We start from the raw sequence: 21130 nt of genomic DNA, 5'->3' as shown, positions 1-21130 counted from the left end.
TGAAATTGAACCAAGGTTAGTATTATTTCACATATGCATGAATTGTTAACATGTCCATGAACAGCCAATTTGGAACTTACAAGGGGGCATTTTCCTGCAATGCATTCATTGCAGCTTTTCTGACCATTGCAGACTCATCTCCTAGAGCTCCAACAAGCACCTGTATAACCTCTGAATGCAAAAAAAAGACTTATGAGACTTGTTACTTTGTATTAATAGAAGAAAGCAAGAAATTCTAGTTGACAAAATTTGAGTCAAAATGCATATAAAACTTGTGCAGTATTTGGCTATACTCAAGGCAAACAAGAAAAAAGGCTCCTCTCAAATGCCGAGGTCTCATTGCTATAAAGCACAAACTAATCTGAGCCACCGAGCATTTTGATAATATGTTTATGGCCTCCCACTCAATTCTTCTAAGAAATGCTTATAAAGCTTACAAACATGTTTAAAAGACATATCTATAGCTTTTTGGGAGTGCATAATAATCCTTGAAATGATTCACATCAGAGAGAAAAATCATTATTACCATCCAATTTTCACTACCAGATAGATAATGAGCCATGGCAAGTTTCAATCTAGAATTTGTCCACCATTTAAATTACAAGTATAACAAACTAAATTTCATCAAAATCATTACTTTGATCAAAACAAGGTCTGATGCATGAAGACAAGGCAGAATCTGACCAGGCCTTAGAATGTTCTTTAATGAAATTTAAATTGCAAAGCTAACACTTTATTATTTCTCTCTCAGTTTGCCTGTAATAGCATAACCTCTCCGATGGAATTTGTGGGCAAATGCTCCCTTAGTGATGTTCTATAGTGCTTTATACATTTTTTGAACCTGACTATTTCAGGTTAGGTAGTTGTTATCACAAAAGCTTGCACCCTTACTAAGCTATCAACTCAGCAACCTTGTGAAACATGGAAACAACCCCAAAGTGTGGGACCTTGCGTGAGGAATTGAATCTCCAGAGAAGGCCGGCTTCCTTCTTCAATTAGGTGTAGGTGTTGAACCAACTCAACACTTCAAAACTAAATACTAAGCCTATCCTAACAATTTGCAGAGGTAAAGGGGAAGAGAGAATGCTTGAAATAGAAGGAGGTGATGCACCAAGAAGAGATTGTTTCTCTCCCCACCCGAAATGGCACAAGGAATCAACTGAAATGCCCAAGAGATGTACAAACTTCAACTGCATGAGTGACCCAAACGCATGTGTGGAGGTTAGAATTTTTGAAGTGTCAAGAGGGGAGAAGGATTCCCACAAGTCACACTCAAAAAACAAGTTAACACAGCATACATGTGAAAGAAAACCACAAACATATGCTTACAATGGAGGTAAGAACACATACACAGCATGCATAAGTTAAAGTAAGGCAAGAATGGTAGTTTCAATTCATCCAAAGGCCAAAGGCCAAACTTACAGTTGCAGAAATGTAAAAATAATTACAAGTCTTCAAGAGAAGAGAAAGAGCATTGGAAAGCTCAAGGCAGCAGGGAGAGAACCCTTTACAATGAGGCTTAACAGCCTTATATAGAAAAAATGGTTACAAGGGTGATCATGACCCCTGCATGTCAGTCTGGAAGTGCAGGGAAGTGCATGCACTTGACTTGTACATGCAATCAACCTACCCATACCTCCAAAGGCAATTCTGAGGAAGGTGGATGACAAACCTTCCAAAGTCAGACACGACATAAGTCACCAAGCATGGCCCCATACCTCCCTTGATGGAAATCCTGCCAAAAACACTTAATGCACCCTTGTGGCTCCACAAAAGAAAGTGCACAAGTCACCAAAACTGTTGGAGCATTTAAAGTCTTGAGTGTCGATCACGCCATCCGGAAGTGTCGCCAGGAGACTTCGGAAGCTCGGACTCCCGAAGTGAGGAAGACAGGGGAAGGAGCAAGGAACTTCAGAACCTCGGGGTTTCAGAGTTCCGGGATAGAGAGAGGAAGAGAAGGAAAGGAACTTCGGAACCTCGGGGTTCCGGAGTTTCGGGGAACTGCTCAAAGGAACTTCGGAACCTTAGTTCCAGGATAGAGAGGGAAAGGGCTAAAGAGAGAAGGGGAACTTCGGAACTTCGGGGTTCCGGAGTTCCAGGAAAGGATAGAAGAAAGGCTATGGAGAGGAAGGGAACTTCGAAACCTCGGGGTTCCAGAGTTCCGGAGGTTCCGAAGTTTCGAGCAAAGGAGAAGCTTAAGAGAAGAGGCGAAGGAAAGGAAGGCTGGGAACTTTGGAACCTTAGGGTTCCGAAGTTCCGAAGAGGGAAGGAGAAAAGGGACAAGGAACTTCGGAACCCCAAGGTTCCGAAGTTCCGGGGGAAAAGAGAGAAAGGCTAAGGAGAGGAGGGGCTAAACTAGGGAAAGAACTTCGGAACCTCGGGGTTCAGGAATTCCGGAGAAATTGGAGAAAAGCTAAGGGAAGGAAGGGAACTTCGGAACCTCGGGTTCCGAAGTTCTAGAGAAGGAAAGAAAGCAGCTAAGGCAAAGAACTTCGGAACCTTGAGGTTCCGGAGTTCCGAGGAAGAAAAAAGGGGGCCTAGGAACTTCCGACAAGGCAACACTTCAAACCATGATTGCTTTTCTCCTTGATCAACTGGGGCAGCGCTGGTCCATGGAACATATCTCTGATCGGTTCTCACTGATGGACCAAGGGTGTCATAAAATGACAACAGCAGTATAAGATCAGGATGATCTCAATTGTTGTTTATGTCGTTCTATCTGCATGTTAAAGCATTTTGTAAGGTATTTGCAAACCCATTTTTTAGGGAAACGCTTTGTGATTTATTTTACATCTCGAGCACTCAATTTGAATCAGGGTATCAATGAATGCAAAACTAATGAAGTCTGGTTTTGTTTGTTTGGATAAATTACATATATCTGCAATATATTTGTCTTTATTTTGCTGGACTGACTTAGAATATTAGGGTTTGAGTGACATTGTAAATGTAAAAAGGAAATCCAAAATTTATGATTTTTAGTTGGAACAGTCAGTTGGAAAATAGGGGACAGCCAGTCATCCATCGTCCCCAAGACGGCTGGGAGACGTCCAAGCATCCCTTGGCCGTCCCTTGGGCATCTCCTAGCCATCCCCTTCAATCAGGGAAATCCCCGAAAAACAAATACACTTTGGGGATGCCTAGTAAATGTCCCCAAGGCGTCCTCTATTCCCGAAACATCCTTGGTATGGGTACTTGGCCTAAATCCATAGGGGATGCATCCCCGTGTACCGCTGTTGTAAACATCAAAAATCAGAAGCAACAACTGTCATGTCCCACCCAAACAACGAGGCTCAATAAGAAATCATTTGATTCATAAGACTTCACGATTTTCCTATCAAGCGTCCAAGTACAGCATAGAGAATAACATGTAGAAGTGACGACAAGAATTCTCATAATCAAGGAATGAAAACGTTAAGAGCATACCACATACTCCTAAGGTGAGGGAATTGACTTTGGTGAAAAAAAATTCCTGTGACAAAACTAACTTCTATTAGATTCCTACATTCTATTGCTAAAAATTATGAGAGTCGGTGTTATTTGTTTGGCAAAGAACTCAATTAGCCATGCTAGTACAATACTACTAAGCACGTTAATGTTAAAAATCGCTATATTCGTGAGATGGTTTAGAGTGACAAAATCATACTACAGAAGGTTGAAGCTTTAGTTGATGTCACATATTCTCTCACTAAGATAGTGCGTGTGAAAAGATTTAATTGGTAAAAAGAGATCATGGGCCTTGCCTCTTCTAGCACTTGATTTATTTTTGGTTTGCCTTATTGCCTTCATGGTTGCAGCCCTTAAAGTATAACTTAGGCTAATTAAAATGAGATGCTAGCAATCCATATAAGAAGCAGGTCATAAATTAAGAATTTATTGAAGGACAGAGATTTAAATAAAATTAAACTATTATTCTCCAAGTGCGGCGATGAAGGGTTGTATCCCTTGCAAGGGCAATAGATTTAATGAAAGGGTGTGACTCCTCCTCACTTGAAGATATAAGAGGGAGGACAAATAAATTAGATAAGTATCCCATACTGGATCATCAAATGGAAAGAAACATTGATCTATAATCAGAAAATCAGATCTGAAATGAAAAATAAGGCAGCAATCAGGAAACATGATCCTTTAAATGGATCTCTTTTCAAAGAGATGCGTCTCCTCAATGAAATATGAATGTATAAAGGCAGTAAGAAATTAGAATTATAAAGTAGCAATAATTTAAATTATAAGGCAGTAAGATACAGAAAACTTTGTATTTCTGCAGTAGTTGGTATGCCACACATTTGAATCCAGTATTTTATTAGTTTGTGAATTTAGTAAAGAACATATTTACTTATTTAATTAGCTTGCCAATCCATCAAGAATCTTAGAATTAGTAATGATTCATTTGATTATCATAAAGCAATCATATTAGGAATTGGTAGAAGAAGAAGAAGAAGAAATAATTTTAATGTCCACAAGGCTAGGATTAGCCTATGGGACACACCACCTGAACAATCTGACTTTTGCAAATCCATCCTTTTCCTATGTAAGGCGATGATGAGAGCCCCCAACTTCTCAACAATCCCCTCGCTGAATAAATTATGCCACGAGCCAGCTGTCAAGATATGCACATATTTGTCCCTGCTGTCTTTGAAGGCATCACACTCTAAAATGAAATGCTTTTTTGTTTCTAGGTTCCCGGAAGTGCAAAAGATACTCACTCTTTCTTCCCAATCTTCTTTGGGCCTTATAGAGTTGATGAGAGTTAGTTCCTAACTAAGCAATAAGGATTTTGGCTCTCCACGAAATATTAGCCCCTATGTATGCTTTTTGATGATGGTCAAAAGTAGGATTAAACTCATTAATATAATAATTTTTCTTTCTCCCTAGCTCTTTACTCCAAATGCGTTTGTGAAACTTATCCATAACAAAAGCTTTTATCTTTTTGCTAGTCTTGGGGCACATATTCAAGTAAATATTCCATTTACTCATCCATATGATGTTTTGCCGCATCCAAGTCTTCTTTCTTTTGCACAAAATGTCATTGAAAATAACATTAGGCCATCTACCTTCCTTCATTTGCTCAATTCTTTTTAGATAGAAGACACACCATAGCAATTGCTTAGATAGGAGCAGCCCCAATTTCACTCAACATGATATCATAGGGAACCATGCTTTTAATTTTGAACTTGCTTGTGATCAAATGTTTTTGAATTTTCTCAATCTACTTCCACTGTGACTCTAAGATACTACTGGCCCACAATTCACATCCATAAAGAAAAACTGGAAGCAATAAAAGCCCTAAAAGCGTTAATATAGTTTTCCAATCCCATAACTCTGCCTCTCTACACCTATTTTGAAGAGCATAAAATGCTTTCTAACCACCTAAAGTTCTCTTGTTTCTACAACATTCCCAATTCAACTTTCTACTAAAATCAATTCCAAGATATTTGTAATCATCGACTTCTTCAAGGATATTACCCTCAAAGTGAACTTATGCTGGTTTTGTTTTCTTTTATTAGAGAAAACCATGACTTTTGTCTTGCTGATATTGACTTGCATCCCCACCAGTTTGCAAAATTGCTCAAGGACATATAGGTACTCCTGTAGAAAGGTCGATTTAGCAATCAAAATGAGGTCATTTGCATAAAGAAGAAGCCTAATCACAAACTCACCCAAGCGGATACCATTGCCATTCTGCAGATTTAACCACTCTCCCAATTTGTCAATGTATAAACCAAAGAGGGTAAGAGACAGAGAGCATCCTTGCTTGACCCCAAAATTACTCCTAAAACTCTCTAAAATGCCCTTTGGGGTTCTGATTTTGACTTTGACCTCTTCATAAAGCCTATGGATAGCCGCTCTGAGATGTAAAGGAATCCCAAGTTCTACCAATTTGTGTCAAAGCTTAGACCTAGGGACTGTGTCAAAAGCCCTTTTGCACATTTATCTTTTTCTTCCTCCCTTTTGCCTGTTTAGCTTTTTCTTCCACCCATTTGCTAGTTCTACTTTCTATCATGCTGCCAAATAGTTTTGCAAATAGAGGATTGATCATAATGGTACTGTAATTGGAGGGATTGTTAACATCACCACTCTTGAAAAGAGGAATTGCAAGGCTAGTAGTTAAATCTCTAGAAAACCCACGCTGGATGATGTTGTTGAATATTTTCATAATGTGTGGTGAAAGAGTTTTAATACCCCACTTTAAATACTCAGCTTGAAGCTCGAATAAGTCTTTTGCTATTACAACACTCAATTTCTTAATACCCATCTCTATCTCTTGCACAATGAAAAGATTTGCAGCAGCGTTGATCAAGGGTAGAGGATCAACCTTGAATTCTTGCTCATAGAGTTGCCTTGCGTAATCAAACCACTGAGAAGCTGTAATATTATTTTCAGTTTGTTTCTTACTTGGTTGGAGTTCCTTCCAAAATGACTTGGGATTATTTTTACCAAGGAAGATTAGCTCTTCACGCCTTGTGATCATGTAATCAGCTTTTTTCCTTCGTAAAATCTGCTTGTAGGTTTTAATGTCTATTTCTATCCTTTTTGGATCTTTCAAAGTTTTCCTTGCAAGTTTACACTCTTCGTCAAACCAAGCATTGACCGGAAAGCAATTTGTGTCAAACTTTCTTATTTTTTGCTCTTTTGCATTTTGCAAGTGCTCCATGAATTAGTTTTGTTAACTCGTGACAATGGAGGCTATGTAAGAGAATTTTCACCTTCTTAAAAAGCCTCTCAAGCGCTATTTTGAAGATATTAAAGTTTTTCTTAGTCAAAAGAATTCTGCCCTTTGAAGGTGGTTGTCAAAGACACTGAGAATTTGTCCCATGCTGCTTCTTTTCTGCCCAAGAAAAGCTTAGATAAATCGGTCTATGATCTGATTTTAAATCCCAATATTGTTCACCAATCAAGACTATGAGGGCAAATTGCATAATCCACGAAGCTTGCCCCATTGTAAGTATTGCAAGTGAAATTACCCGATTTTGCCCATCTAACCAGCCTATTGCAAATGATTAGATCAAAGACACCACACAACATAAGCAATTCCTCCCCAAATTGATTGTAACCTTTGTTGTCTTCTGAGACTCTAGCTCATTGATGCTTGCTTACTTCATTGAGCTAAATGGGGTTGCAATCTTCTTTACAACAAAGTAAGCTAGCTTGTTCGCTTGCAGTCTGTTGACGTGGTTTTTATGCACATGCGAACACAGAATAAAATACCTAAAGGTACCTTATCCTCTCTTGAATAAAGCCTCCGAATGCTGAAGATGTCGCGAAAAGGATCAATCGGGATGACTTCAAAGTTCTTTGTTGTAGGATCTCTACCTGTGGATAAGCTCTCTATGGTACGATGTGATTTGCTGGAATCACAAGGGGACTTACACTTGACGACCTAAATGTCTGATTTGCTGGAATCACAAGATTTTACCGGCTTAGATTTGAAAAAAAAAGGGAAAAAAGACGAGGGCGAGGAAAGGATCTAATCCTAACACTAAGAATGTAGGAGCAATGAATGATCTTTGATGAAATTCTAACTAAGTCTTGTTTTGACATCCCAGGACCATCTCCACAAGGTTAGTGCGATCTTCGAAGGAAAGCTTTATGATGTTCAGATCATCACTACAGGCATAGACACCATCAGGCTAATGCATATCAATGAAGAAGCGACAATTGAAGTTAAGCTTAAGCTGAATGATTCCAGTTGACTACACAAGGCAAGTCTACAATCAACAAACTGCTAGTAGTATGGATATACGAATTTCACCATCAATCAAATACATTTCTTCCACTCATCTAATAACATGAAATCAAATATGAGAAGTATAGAGACCATGCAAATTGTTGAATCAACCCATAAATTTCACCATTTCTTCAATGAAGTCTTACAAGTCTTTTACAACAACATCTTGGCAACAATCTTTGCCTTCTCTTTCTATTCTACTCTAATTGCTATTCTATCAACTGACTATCTACTATTAGCTAACTATTCACCTTCTAACTACTCTCTCTTTTTTATTAGCCTTTACAAAATGAAGAGTCAGGGCTTATATAGTGCCCTTAATACAATTCAATGGCTAAGATCAATTTGAGATCAATGGCCAAGAATCTACAATGAAAACCCTAATTAGGGTTTGTTACAACAAACTCAATTCTGACCAATGAAATAATTGTATTAATTGGACACATGTCTTCTTTGGAAAATTCAACCAATGGATAGCTGGGGTAGGTATATCGAAGTTTGTGCCACCTCCCATGAGTTAGGTACATTGAATCTGGACATGCTAGGGTGGACCAAACCGACTAAAGGAGCGATGACTGGGATGCCACCTCGTCTGACACTTGCAACTTGGTAGATATTCAATTTGATGTTGCTGAGAAGCTAGCTTTAATTAACTCTTCTGAAACTATCTGCTTCTTCAACGAACCCTTGCTCTAACTTCTTTTGTCTTTGATGTGCAGGATGATGATGTACCTCGCCTTGGAACGCTGGATTGGAAGAGGTTATTCCTGATGATGTTTGACCGAAGAAGGTCGTCCTTGTCGATGCTAGACTGGAGGAGGTCGCCCTTATCCTTGCTTGATCTTCCAACTCCCGGGTCTCCATTTGATGCCTACACAAAATATTAAAGTTAGTCCTTGATCATAAAAGGGTGGAAAATAAGACTCAAAAGGAGGATTTAAGATATTAATTAGGAAACTTCATGATAAATCTAGAATTCTTCATAAAATCAAACTCTCAAGTCTTAGACTTTTTTTCAAAAAATGCTATGAAATTAAAACAAACCTTGACGAAGAATATCAAAATGATTTCCATACCTTCTCTTGAGTACTTAACTCTAAGACTTTGAAAAAATGATGAAAGAAGACTGGATTTTGCTAGACAAGGTTTAGATTATAGTCCTCCCTTGGATGAATTACGCCTCCATTAATCTTCAAAAGAGCTCCACCCTCTTTAGCCTCCAACACTTAGCAAAATTTCGCCTTCAAATACCTTCCAAAATCTGGAAATTATCCTCCAATCTAGCAAGAAATTCGCCTCTCCAATTTGCTCCTCAAATTCGCATTTAAAACAATGAATGAATGATTTGCATTTGTCCACAACACTCCTCTCTTATAGAGCGCTCACCTTGATTTACCATGAGGCCGACCTAGCAAATAAAAGGTAAAATAAATAAAATTTCCTTGAAAAGGTGGCCGACTTGCCTATAAAGGCAAAATAATGTTTTTTGAGCGCTCATTTGTATTTTTTTAATTTTAAAAATTAATTTTAGTGCCTCCAAGGTAAAATTTTTAATTATTTCAAGGCTTAAAATTAATTTATTAAATGCAAAATGCTTTTAAATTAATGCAAATTTAAATTTAATTTTCCAAATGTCTCAAATTTAGCAATTTTGGTGATTTAGTGCAAACTGGAGAATATCAATTTTTTTGATCAAGGTCTCAATGAAGTTTGCTAATGATTTTGCCCTGGACCCTCAGCAAGGGTCAGGAGCGATTTTTTCAACTTTGACTAAAAATCCTCATTTCCTCATCTAAAAGCTTCTTCATCAAGCAAGATCATGTTTATGCTTCCAAACCAAGCAAGAAAATCCTTCTTCCAAGTTTTTCGCCTTGGACCCTCAACAAGGGTCAGTTGCGATTTTTGCAAATTAAGCTCAATCCATCATCATTTTTTGTTAAAACTTTCACTCGTCACCAGGCAATGTCCTTCCTTATCCATCCCGTCCAAATTTGCCTTGTTTCTACAAGGTAGAATAAGAGGTTTTCAAATTTTCGCCCTGGACCCTCTGCAAGGGTCAGGAGCGATTTTTCTTCACTGGCTTAGATTCATCAAGTTTTGGAAGCAAATCTTCATTCATCATGTTTTTTGAAGGCCATTTTACCCTAGGATATCCTTGCCTTAGCAAAAACTCAAGAGAAATAGGTAGTTTTTGTGATTTTCGCCCTGGACCCTCTCCAAGGGTCAGGAGCGATTTTGAGTTTTTGAGCAAATTCTTGATCATTCAAACTTCAATCCACCTCACAATGCTAGGAAATATCTTTCTTCTTGCTCCCAATCCAAGTTTGATTTCGTTTTGCAAAGCAAAATGGGAGATTTTGAGATTTTCGCCCTGGACCCTCAGCAAGGGTCAGGAGCGAATTTCCTTTTCTAGGCTTGGTTCTTCCTTTTTCAAACTCGAAATCACCTCAATTTGATCAAACAAGGCAAGAAATGTCCTCTACTAAGATTTTCGCCCTGGACCCTCAGCAAGGGTCAGGAGTGAAATTTGCTTTTATTGCCCAAAATTCATCAATTTGCAAGCGTCCAAACCTTTGAATGATGTTCAACCTTCCTTCCAGGAGACCCTGCACATAAAAATTTAGCCAAAATTAGTGACAAATAGGCTCAAATAAGATTTTCGCTCTGGACCCTCAGCAAGGGTTAGGAGCGAAATTCACAATCTAGGCTAAACTGCTCAATCTTCAAGTTTCAAATCACTCCACAGGGCAAGGTAAGATCGTTTTCAAAGCCAGGAACAAGATTTCAAGCTCAAACAAGATGGCAAATGAAGTTTATGATGATTTTCGCTTTGGACCCTCAGCAAGGGTCAGGAGCGAAATTCCTAATCTTGGCCAAAATTCATCATTTTCTTCAAGGTTTCCAATCAATTCCAAAGTCCAAACAAAATGCTTTGCAAATCAAAATTTGGTCAAATAAGGCAAGGAATGAGTCCTAGATTGATTTTCGCCCTGGACCCTTTGCAAGGGTCAGGGGCAAGATTCCCTTTGGACCTCCTGAGAGGGTCAGGAGCGAAATTCGCTTTGGACCCTCAGGAAGGGTCAGGAGCGAAATTTGACTTTTTGAACTCTCTGTCAGGATAATTTTATGGAATATAACATTTAAGTATAAGAAACATCCATATATACTTTCAGGATGTTTGAGAGTGGTTTCAGACCTCCAAGAGTTATATTGCAAAATCTAGTTTTTGGAGGTTTTTCAGTTTCCAGACTTAGTCAAATTCAGGATCAGGACATTCCAGACTTAGCCAAATTTCAGGATCAGGACTTTCAAACTTAGCCAAATTTTAGGATCAGGACATTCTAGACTTCATCACTTATCAACTTGACCTCACTCAAGCAGAACCTGCTATCCAAGTGATCCCCTTGGCGACACTCAAAACGCAAAGGCTAACAAACAAAACCCTAAAAGACCTAGAAAACAAACCCTAAAAAGCAAATAGCAGGGGTCCCCATTTGCAATGGGGCGATGTGTGAAATGGTCACAACACAGTCCTAGCATTGAAATCACCCACTAAGAGGACTTCACGTTGCTGAGCAAACACTGCAATGTCTTTTTTTAAGGCTGCAAAGGGGTCATTGTGGTCTAGCCCGTTATTTTTGTAAGTTTTAGAGATTTGCGGAGCAAAATAGCACACAACAATTATGATGAGACTATCATTTTCTACAATTTTGAACCATAAAAACTAATTGTTTGAATCTTCTCTTTCAAGCTGAATGATACGACCTTTTTCTCGCACTAATACCAATATGCCCCCATGTCCTTTGCCATTCCCCACTACTTTGTTCCACACCATCATCCTCGAATATCCTTTAAACAAGGGAGTCTTGCAACCATCATGTTCATGTGTATCAAAGAGACAAATAATATCTCTACCTTTTGCAATAGGCCTAACCTAGGTCCTTGCCTCCAAGGGTACCTATTGTGACTTTTTCACACATCACCCCATTGCAAATGGGGACCCCCGATTTTTCACTTTAGGCTTAGGGTTTTAGTGTTGTTGTCTTGGCTTAGTGTCAGTCTCTTAGTCATTAGCCTTTTCTTATGAGGAGGTTGGTTCTATTAGATTGGGAATTGAGATCAGGTTATTTAGAGATGTCAAAATTGCAAATGTTGTCAAGAAGCAAGAAGTTGTCGAGTTGCAAGGAAAGATGTTGGGTTGCTAGAGTTGAATTTGTTTAAGTGTTGAGAATTATTCTTGAAATGGTAGCAACATTCATGCAACTAGACTTACCTTCCCTTCTTCATGCCCAAGCAATCCTAAATCCATCACTAAGGCAATAAAATGGAGCAAGGTAACATCCACGTTGGAATAAAACGAGAATTTGACCAAGTATAGACCTAGGCGCATTACGCATACACCCATACATTTTGCACCCAAGTTGTGCAAATGAGAGGGTAAAATGCGCCCTATTTGTGCAATTGAACCTAGAATTTGCGCCCATGCTAGAGAGGCAGGAACCATGAGATAACCTAGGGCAATGTTAGATAAGTGATCAAGATTGATTAATTGGGGTGTGAAAATGAAATTTGATTAAGTCAAAATTTTGCTCAGGTTATGGTCTTGATACTAGCTTGCTCACCAGGAGCAATTTTTTGCGAATGAACCCCAAAATGCGCCCAAGCAAAGGATGATTTGAGCAAGAGCAATGTCAACGTAGGCGCTTGAATGAGTGATTTGTCTAAGTAAGAATGAAAAATGATGATCAAGTTGGGCTAATGAACGTCAAAAAGGTGCCAAAGCAAGTAATCTTGTGCAAAGGAGGGCAAAATGTGCCCTAATTTGTGCAAACAACCCTAGAAAATGCGCCCTAGCAACAAGTTTGTACAAACGCATGGTGAATTTGCGCCCTCATTTGTGCAAATGGAGCATGAAAGAGTGCCCTAGCAACAAATTTTGTACAAATGCATGCCAAAAATGCGCCCTAGCAAGAAGCATTTGTGCAAATGAACATCATTTTTGCACTCAATCAAGAGAAAAGTTGTACAAATGCATGGTGAAAGTGCGCCCTAGCGGGAAAAATTTGTGCAATTCAACATGGAAAATGTGCCCCCCTTTGTGCAATTGGAGGTAGAAAATCCACCCAAGCAAATAGGGCAAGCCTAAGGTCTATAGTCGGCATAAAAGGCCTATTGTTATGTTTGATAATATTTGTTATCAGCAAATGTATTAATTGTTTGTATTAAGTGGGTTGTCACTCTCGGGTAGTTAATGTGTTGGTTGGTTGACGGTTGTGTACCTCTCGGCAACCGTTGAGTCGTTTAAATATGTTGTGTACTACCAAGGAAGGGAGTATGGAATAGTCAGGTCAATTGTAATCCTTGGCTGACCATCTCTAGTCTTCTTCTCTATAATAATTGCATGTGCAAATAAAGATATATTTTTACTGTCGTGTCTGGTATACATTATCATTTGTATCATTATTTCCTATACTTAATTTATCAAATATAATAGCAAAAATTTTGGCATCATTGCCTTAGAAGAAATCAGGTCGGCCTTGAGAAATTCATACCTATAGACCCCAATAAAGGTGAGAAGAGGCCACAAGGTTGTCAAGACCAAGCGATTAGGTGATCCGCCGACCCTAAGCCAAAGGGACCACAAAGACAAGTCAAAGCCTGGAAGTACCTGGAGTGTTGGGACGCTGGAGGTGGACGTGTAGAGGACACATGTGTGGCCAAGAGTGCAAGGAAAGCACTAGAACGTAGTGGTCAAAACAGTCCACCCAGGTCCAGCACATGAAAGATAATTGTCCTAATAAAGAAAGTAATGAACTATGGTGTACTGAGTGCAAAATTGAGGGGCACATTAATTGTCCTAAAAAGATGTTTTGTGAGATTTGCCAGGTGATGGGTCATTCAATAAAGGAGTGTCCATATAATTTGAAGACTAGAAGTACGCAAGTACTCTTCACACAGGGAGAGTCTAGCCCATCGAAACCACAAAATGTATTGTCTAGCGACAATGGAAATCAATGAGGGTGAAACCAAATACAGCTTAACTCCAGAGGACATCCTATCATATAGTGTCGACAATGTAGTGAATAGGGACACTTTGCGAGAGACTGCCAGAATAAGAAAGACAACATACAACTATTGTGCAAATGGTGTGGACCCAGGAATCATGAAGACACCAACTGCTCAAAGCAAAAGGGTATTAATATGTTGGATGTAGAGGAACAAGACGAGACAATTTTGGCAATTACGAGAACACAGAGGAAAAAGGCGATGTACCTGGACGCTTGTACGGAGAAGGAACGACTCCAAGAAGCTAGAACCAAAGTAGAACAAGTGCTGGCGAAGGAATGAGTAACCTCCAATGGAACTGCAGGTATGTCATTGCGGGAGTCAAAGAAGAACATAGTTAGGCAAGTGCTACAAACAACCATACCCATCAAGGTGGCAGACCTTCTTCAAACTATGCCGCAGCTAAGAATGGCGATTGCCAACACAATCAATGGCAACACAGCCATTTGAACATCATTTTGCTCTCCTTAGAAGATCGCACCAGCTTTGCCTAGTTGTTCTTTGCATGGCAAAGCAAAGTCTAGTAGAGTTTCACTAAGTCATTCATAGACTCTAATGTTCTTAGGATTAGATTAGCTTTCTTAACCCTTAATTCCTTTTGCTATTTGTTTTCCAAGTTAAGTAAATTCCCAAGCTCCAGCAGCATTCAAGAGTCCAAGTGTAAACGTAAGTCCCCCTTGTGATTCCAGCAAATCACATCACAATAACTGAGTCTATCCATGTATAAAGTCAAGACCTGACTATCGGAACCTTGGAGTCATCTTGTTTGATCACAAAGTTTAGCATCCGAGAGGTCTTTGTTCAAGAGAGGATAAGATACTTAGTATTTTATTTTGTGTTTGAAGGTGTCATAAAAAACACATCAACAATACCCTCTACAATTCCAGCAAACTCCACTTAAGGAATCCTAGGTACAATTTGATTGCTATTTATTTTGGCACACAAGACTCAAAGTTGAGTGTTCATCCTAATTTGACCATGTTGACCTTGCTGCTTTGCTTCCTACTAAATAATTTGCTGTCACTTCTTTGCTATCAGCTTGCTGGTCTATAATTGTATAAGGACCAAAAGCAGCAATAACAGCTTTGTCCTTGTAACAGTTCGTTATAGTTTTCTTGTTCAAAGCTTTGTAATCTATACACATTCTCATCGTACCATCCTTCTTTTTAACAAGCACTATTCATAATGCAAAAGCACTTGAACTTGGCTGGATATGGCCCATCTCTAGAAGTTCAATAATAGTTCTCTATCTCCTCTTTAAATTTTCGGGGATGTCTATAAGGAGTAGTAATTACCGGCTTTGCCCCCTTTTCCAATTCTATAATGTGTTCAAATCCCCTTTTGGGAGGCAAACCCGGTGGAATATTGTCAAATATCTTTTTATGTTTCTTAAGGATAGTTGTATATCAATGTGTATGGCTTTGTCTTGTAGGGTAGACTTGTCAAGGATCCTACATTGAGCAGCCCATTTTCCTTGCCACTTCTAAAAATCCTTTCCATTCTTTTGCAAGAAACTACTTTTGGGGACCCATCAAGGAACCCTTTCAAGGTGATTTCTTGTCCCTCATGTTGAAAGTGAATTGTCAAGTTTGGGAGATCAAACATGAAACATCCTAGGGAGTATATCCAAGGAGTTCCTAATATTACATCAGCATCTAATCGTACCCCATAAAAATCTTCTTTAATAAGATATTTCCCTAAGATCATTTCTAGTTGGGAGACTATTTTGGTGCATTGATCCATATATCCTGTAGCGGTAGCTACTGTAAACCCTTTAAAGTTGTTGGTTTCCAATTTCATTCTTGCGACTAATCTTTCATCGATAAAATTGTGGGATGCCCCACTATCTACGAGGGTGATAACTCTTTGTCCTTTGAGGGTATTTATATGTGGAATGGACAATGCTTGGAGGTTTGAGTGATGGTGCCTAAAGTTACATACTCTTCATCTTCATACCTTGCTTTCTTGCTAGAATTCTCTTCAATCTCTTCGTCGATGGTTGCTTCTATTTTATGGGCTCAACCTCTCTTTCCACATCTATGCTCGGGTTCCCATTCCTCCTTGCATGTGTAGCATGGGTTTTTCTTTTCAAGGTCTCCTTTTTGACAATTGTGCCCATGTTCCCAAGGTCTGTTGCACTTGAAGCACGGGTTCTTTTGCTTAAGTTCATCTTTGGAAGGGAAGGCTTTGTGGAACTAATCTTTCTTGTGGAAAGGCTTTGCATGTTCGTTTGAGGGTTTGTGACTAGTTGATGTTTCTAGTCTTAAGGCCTTTTCAATGGCCTTTTCTAGAAATCTTGGATTAAGGGCACTTAGCAATCCTCAGAGTGAACCCTTCAACAAATAGATAGGTTAGCCTATCTTCATCAACTCCTGAAACTTTTACTAATTTTTTTTGGAATTCAGCTATGTAATCCTCTACTATTCCCTGTTGCTTTGATTGAGTCGGTTCTTTAAAATCTTTTTGGAGATGTTTCCAGTCAAACCTTTTATTAAGTTTTTGTGAGAATTCCTCATAGGATGTTACATTTTGGTGCCCTTGGGTGTGGATTCCGTGGTGCCACCATTCATGGGCCAATCCTTCCAAATGTAAGATAGCAAATTGGACTGCATCTTCTTTTGTCATTGGGCTAAGTATAACATAGGTATTCAACTTTTGTAACCAAGCATGGGCTGTGATGTTATCTGATCTATCAAAATTTGGAAGTCACTTTATTCACCTTATGTCTCAAATCTTTACTTGGATGCCTCTTTTCTTTTCTAGGTGCCTCATGTTTCTTTGCTTCACAAAATTCACTAAATGGTATAGTTCTTCTCACTTCAGGGTCGAAATTTGTGTAGGCTATAGCAATTTCCTCAGTGTTGTTTGTAGGTGGATTAATTTCTTTTTCTTCCCTTGGTATATTTTCCCTGGGTAAGAAATAGGGTTTTGGTATGCTAGATGTAGAGGATCCATTATTATTTTTTGAATGATTTGAACTTATGTCTCTCCTGTTTGAGGAATTGGTCTTAAGATTATTGATTGAATTTCCCATGTTTTGTAAGGCCTGCAGAAACACTTGGGTTGTTCTTTCATTCCAATCCATTAGTGCTTTGGTTGTCATCTTCATGAATATTTTCAACTCATCATCCATGTTATTGTTTTGATTGGGGTTTGGGTTTGCTACTAGTTTCTTTCTTTCCCTTTCTAAGGCTCTTTGTGCCCTTTGGCTATGTCGCATTAACTTACCTTTCACAGTATGGCAGGATAAAGGCTCTGATACCAATTGTAATATCCCCTACTGAGAGTAAGCCTGTTTCCCATAATTAAACTGTATATCACCACACTTATCGTACCTTTAGAGAACAATAAATTATTCATAATACACACAATGATTATTATATTTAAGCCTCATCCTTACTTCTTTCCTAACCCTAATGGAGGATGAGGATTTACTGTCATAGGGCGCTTGGAAACCAGTCTACAAGTAGGCTACCTCAGCGTTTCAGGACTCCGTCCATACCCCATCTTGGGCTTGCCTATCTTGTGAGGATTTACTCCGTCTCTCCCTGCACACAACAACCTATCCTCTCGCAGGCAATAGCGAATGATTAAAGACTAGGCCATTGATATAATAGTCTTTCATGAATGTATAAGAAATTAAGTATAAATCTGATCTATTATTATGATCAAATGCAATCTTATTGGCAATGCTTCTTTGTATGGATTTATAACGGAATATACAATAACTTGTATTACATTTATATATAGAAATGCAGACATAACACAACATAAATGAACAAGTATATGATCATAAGCACAATACAGCATACCAGTCTCCTGGTCTGCTGCTGATAATATTTTAATCCTAATTTCCTCTTTATACAGACTCCACGTCTTTTATTCTTTTTCTCTTTCAATGATTTTCTTGGATGTTGGAGTGATCCTTTATATCCTTCTTTGAGACTGGACAGTCATCTTTTCTATGTTTTGCACCATTTGCAAGAGGGGTGTCTCTTCCTTGTTCTATAGCTGCCTTTCCATAATCAATCATTGACTTTGAGTTGCTTTATTTATCCTTTAATGAATCGTTTCCTTAACCATATCCCCTATACTAGCCAAAACGCCTCTTATGCTTAACCAATCGGTAGTTTGTTGATTTCTACTTGCTTTTTCATTATTTCATTGATATAAATTTGTTGGCTTAATCACATTGTAATTGGATTAAATCTCTATATAATAATTCTATTGTATTCACCCTTGTTATTTCAATATCTTGAATATGTTCAGAAAAAGTACTCTAGAAATTTAAATTCATCGGTCATTTGATAAAATTCATGTTTAACAAAAATTATACCCGGAACCTAAACTGCAAACAAGATATTAATGAAGATTCAATCGAGACATGAATTAAATTTAATTTGCAAATGAATGCAAGTTTACCATAACTATAGCATTTGCCTGTCAGTGTAACCTACTTTGGGACTCCTAAAACTAGGGTTTGAAGATAATTAAACATGTACAATTCGCCTGAATCTGACTACCGAATTTCTCAATTTAAAATATATTATAAAAGAGTTCTTACAAAATGTAATTCTATCCCAGTCATGTGAACTCATGGTTAACACAAATTTGACAGAATATAGTCTGAAACGGGAAACATATCAGCTTAATGATGAATTGTTTTAATCTACTAAAGAATTTTCAGTCCTTTTCTCTTGTTTAATACGTTAAAACACAAAATCACCGTTAATAGTGGTATATATAGTTCAGTGCGAAAATACTCCGAAAGCTAGGGTTTAAAGTTCATTAAACATGCATACTTCAACTTTAATATGAATACTAAATCTCCTTCTTCAACCATTTTCTTAAAGGATTTCTCAAAAAAAGGAAATTTATCATTTTTTAAGAATTCATGGTTAATAGAATTCAACGAAAAAGCATACAGGAACAAGAAATAAATCTACCTAACCGTGACTAATTTTCTAAGAAATTTGAAGGATTTTTCTCTAATTTAATATTGAAATATAATTGAAGTGATTTCCAGATAAGTGCAAAGACCGCGCTATGTCAGACTTGTAAGACTAGGGTTTTAACGTTAAGGGCAATTAAAAACGCAAAATTGGAATGAATTACGCCCTCTACATACACTACGTAATCAATATGCCTCACTGATGAATTGCTCAAATTCATCCGAACATTATGGCTGTTATAATATAAGAGAAAATGCATCCGTGTCGGGAAAGGCGAATAAAAACAGGAGAGAAGATAAAGGACTAAGAAATACCTGAGCGTGAAGGGACATTGCCAGAACTTGATGAAGCCATTAAAGAATACACAACAACACGATTTAAACGAGGCAAAATTTAAAGGCGAATCATCATCTACTTCTCCTTATCAAATGGTTTTCTTCCTTGTTGAAACAAAAACCGAGCAGAAGATGCAAAGGCTTTAAAGTAAGCATACCAGGCTGGCAGGTGCTGAGTAACATGCTTACTCGGCAATTTAATATGTTCTGCAGGTTGTGGGAAATGGTTGAAGGTTAGGTACTTGCGTTGAGAAAGCTTTTTAAGGGGTCTCAAGGGAAGTTAGTAGTATGAATTTAGTGTGAAATTCCCGTAGATTTTTTAAACCCTCTTCTTTTTGGAAACTAAAAAGTTGACCAGTTGGTTCCGCATGTGCACAATTCGAATGTTTGTAGCAATTTCAATAGCTTAAAAAGAGAGAATTTTTTTGACATAATGTAGGATGATGTAATTATAATGGTGAAATGTACAAGTTTATGTTTTTTCTCATTATTCTGAGGAAAAATTTTGGTATGTATAAATAGTAATAAATGGTATGGTTTTGTATAAAGTTGGGATCATTTTTGTGATGGCATGATTTTCTATGAAGTTGGGATCATTTTCTTATAAACATAATTTTGTATGAAGTCTGATTATTTTTTCAAGTTTGTATCCCATCATTATACACTTAGACTTACACTATCTTTATATATGCACTTTTATGCATACACTTTATTTGTTCATTTATCACATTCATCTATGCATCTACCCTCATTTATCTAATGGCCAATTGTATCTAATCGTTTCCCCACATTAGAACATTTTTTTAGTTGTAGAGGTGATTGTGTAGTCACAAATTTTTCCTCTTCCATTTTAAAATCAAAAAATCAAATATGGTCTATTAGCATTATTCATCTTCCTACCTTGAGTGAATTAAACACATGTTTAGCATAATTGATGTTATGTGTTAGTACTTAAATACATTTATTATATTCATTCTAAACATATATGTCCATCATTTGAAATCATTCATTCTAGAGCATTGGAGCAACTAACAGCAACTCATTTTGGTTTGGTGTAATAAAAGGAGTAACAAATAAACATATTAGGGCCTTCAGCTAATACTTTGAATCATTGTCCACTTTTTAAAGGTTGATCAAGGAGAACTTATCTCATTGCAACAAATTAATGATCCTTGAGGTATTTTTAAATACCACCCCAAATATTCAAGAGTAGTGGAGTAAGCCATCACATATCAAGCAAAGTTGCATTATAGAATATTATTCATTGAAGGATGAGTCTTAATTTAGAGTACGTATTTGCAACAACAAATTCAATCATTATGTCAAAAATGGCATTATCATTAACCCAAGCAGGCATGTACAGAGGAGCAGGCACTCCATGGATTGGCAAGTCATTAGTTGTAAAAGATATATTAGGCATCTTAACCTTCTAACTTGGAGGGGAAATTAGAGTAAGAATCACCATATTCATTTAAAGTAGAAGAAGAAGCGATAATGAAGTTAGAAGAATAAGGTGGAAAAGAATTTGTTTATATCTACAACTTAATGTTGGCTTTAGCAATAAATTCGTCCAAATTTTGTTTCTTATCATCAATTTGGATGGTATCACTATCTATGTGGTCTTGGACTACATGCATTAAACACACACTATGTTTGGTATCATACCCAAACACCCCATAATATTGATAGAAGTTAGAATCATCATACCAACTAGCTTATGGCTTGTTATCGAGGAGCAGTTTGATCTTCAAGAGGGTAATTGAATTATCCTTTAGCAATTTTTGGGGTACACTTAAGTAAGAATCAGATAAATTTGTAAAGATCTAAGTGTACCCTTCTTAGTTGCCAAAGGAATTGTTATTATATTAGTTATTTCTTTATTATGTTTTGACCCATTAGAAGAAGATGCAACTCCAAAGTTATCAAGATGTGAGGTTGAGGCATAAGCCCCATGATGAGTCAGTTTATTGATAATCCCTCAACGTAGTATACAAATGATAAAAAGAAGGATATTCATCAAAGACACTAATTTCCTCAATGTCAACTACAAA

At 37.7% G+C, this 21130-nt stretch overlaps 1 protein-coding gene across 11 annotated transcripts in view; it reads right to left on the bottom strand.

The window, feature by feature from the left end:
- LOC131069149 (protein SHOOT GRAVITROPISM 6) overlaps positions 1-19435 on the bottom strand; it is a 381540-nt gene extending 362105 nt beyond the window's left edge. For 3 of the 11 annotated variants that reach the window (XM_058004497.2, XM_058004501.2, XM_058004500.2), the window contains exons 1-3: positions 19059-19433; positions 8459-8597; positions 81-171 (exon numbers count right to left, since the gene is read on the bottom strand). In XM_058004497.2, coding sequence (XP_057860480.2) covers positions 81-171; positions 8459-8597; positions 19059-19076 — 248 coding nt within the window. In that variant the 5' untranslated portion in view covers positions 19077-19433. Of the gene's footprint in view, positions 1-80; positions 172-8458; positions 8598-19058 lie in introns of all 11 variants that reach the window. The other 8 variants (XM_058004504.2, XM_058004506.2, XM_058004507.2 and 5 more) reach the window with 6 other exon arrangements.
- Positions 19436-21130: the final 1695 nt, after the last annotated feature.

This window comes from Cryptomeria japonica, chromosome 1, assembly GCF_030272615.1.
Source record: "Cryptomeria japonica chromosome 1, Sugi_1.0, whole genome shotgun sequence".
Lineage (NCBI taxonomy): Eukaryota > Viridiplantae > Streptophyta > Pinopsida > Cupressales > Cupressaceae > Cryptomeria > Cryptomeria japonica.
Note: the sequence above shows the minus strand (reverse complement) of the source record. Positions and strands in the feature narration are given on the sequence as shown.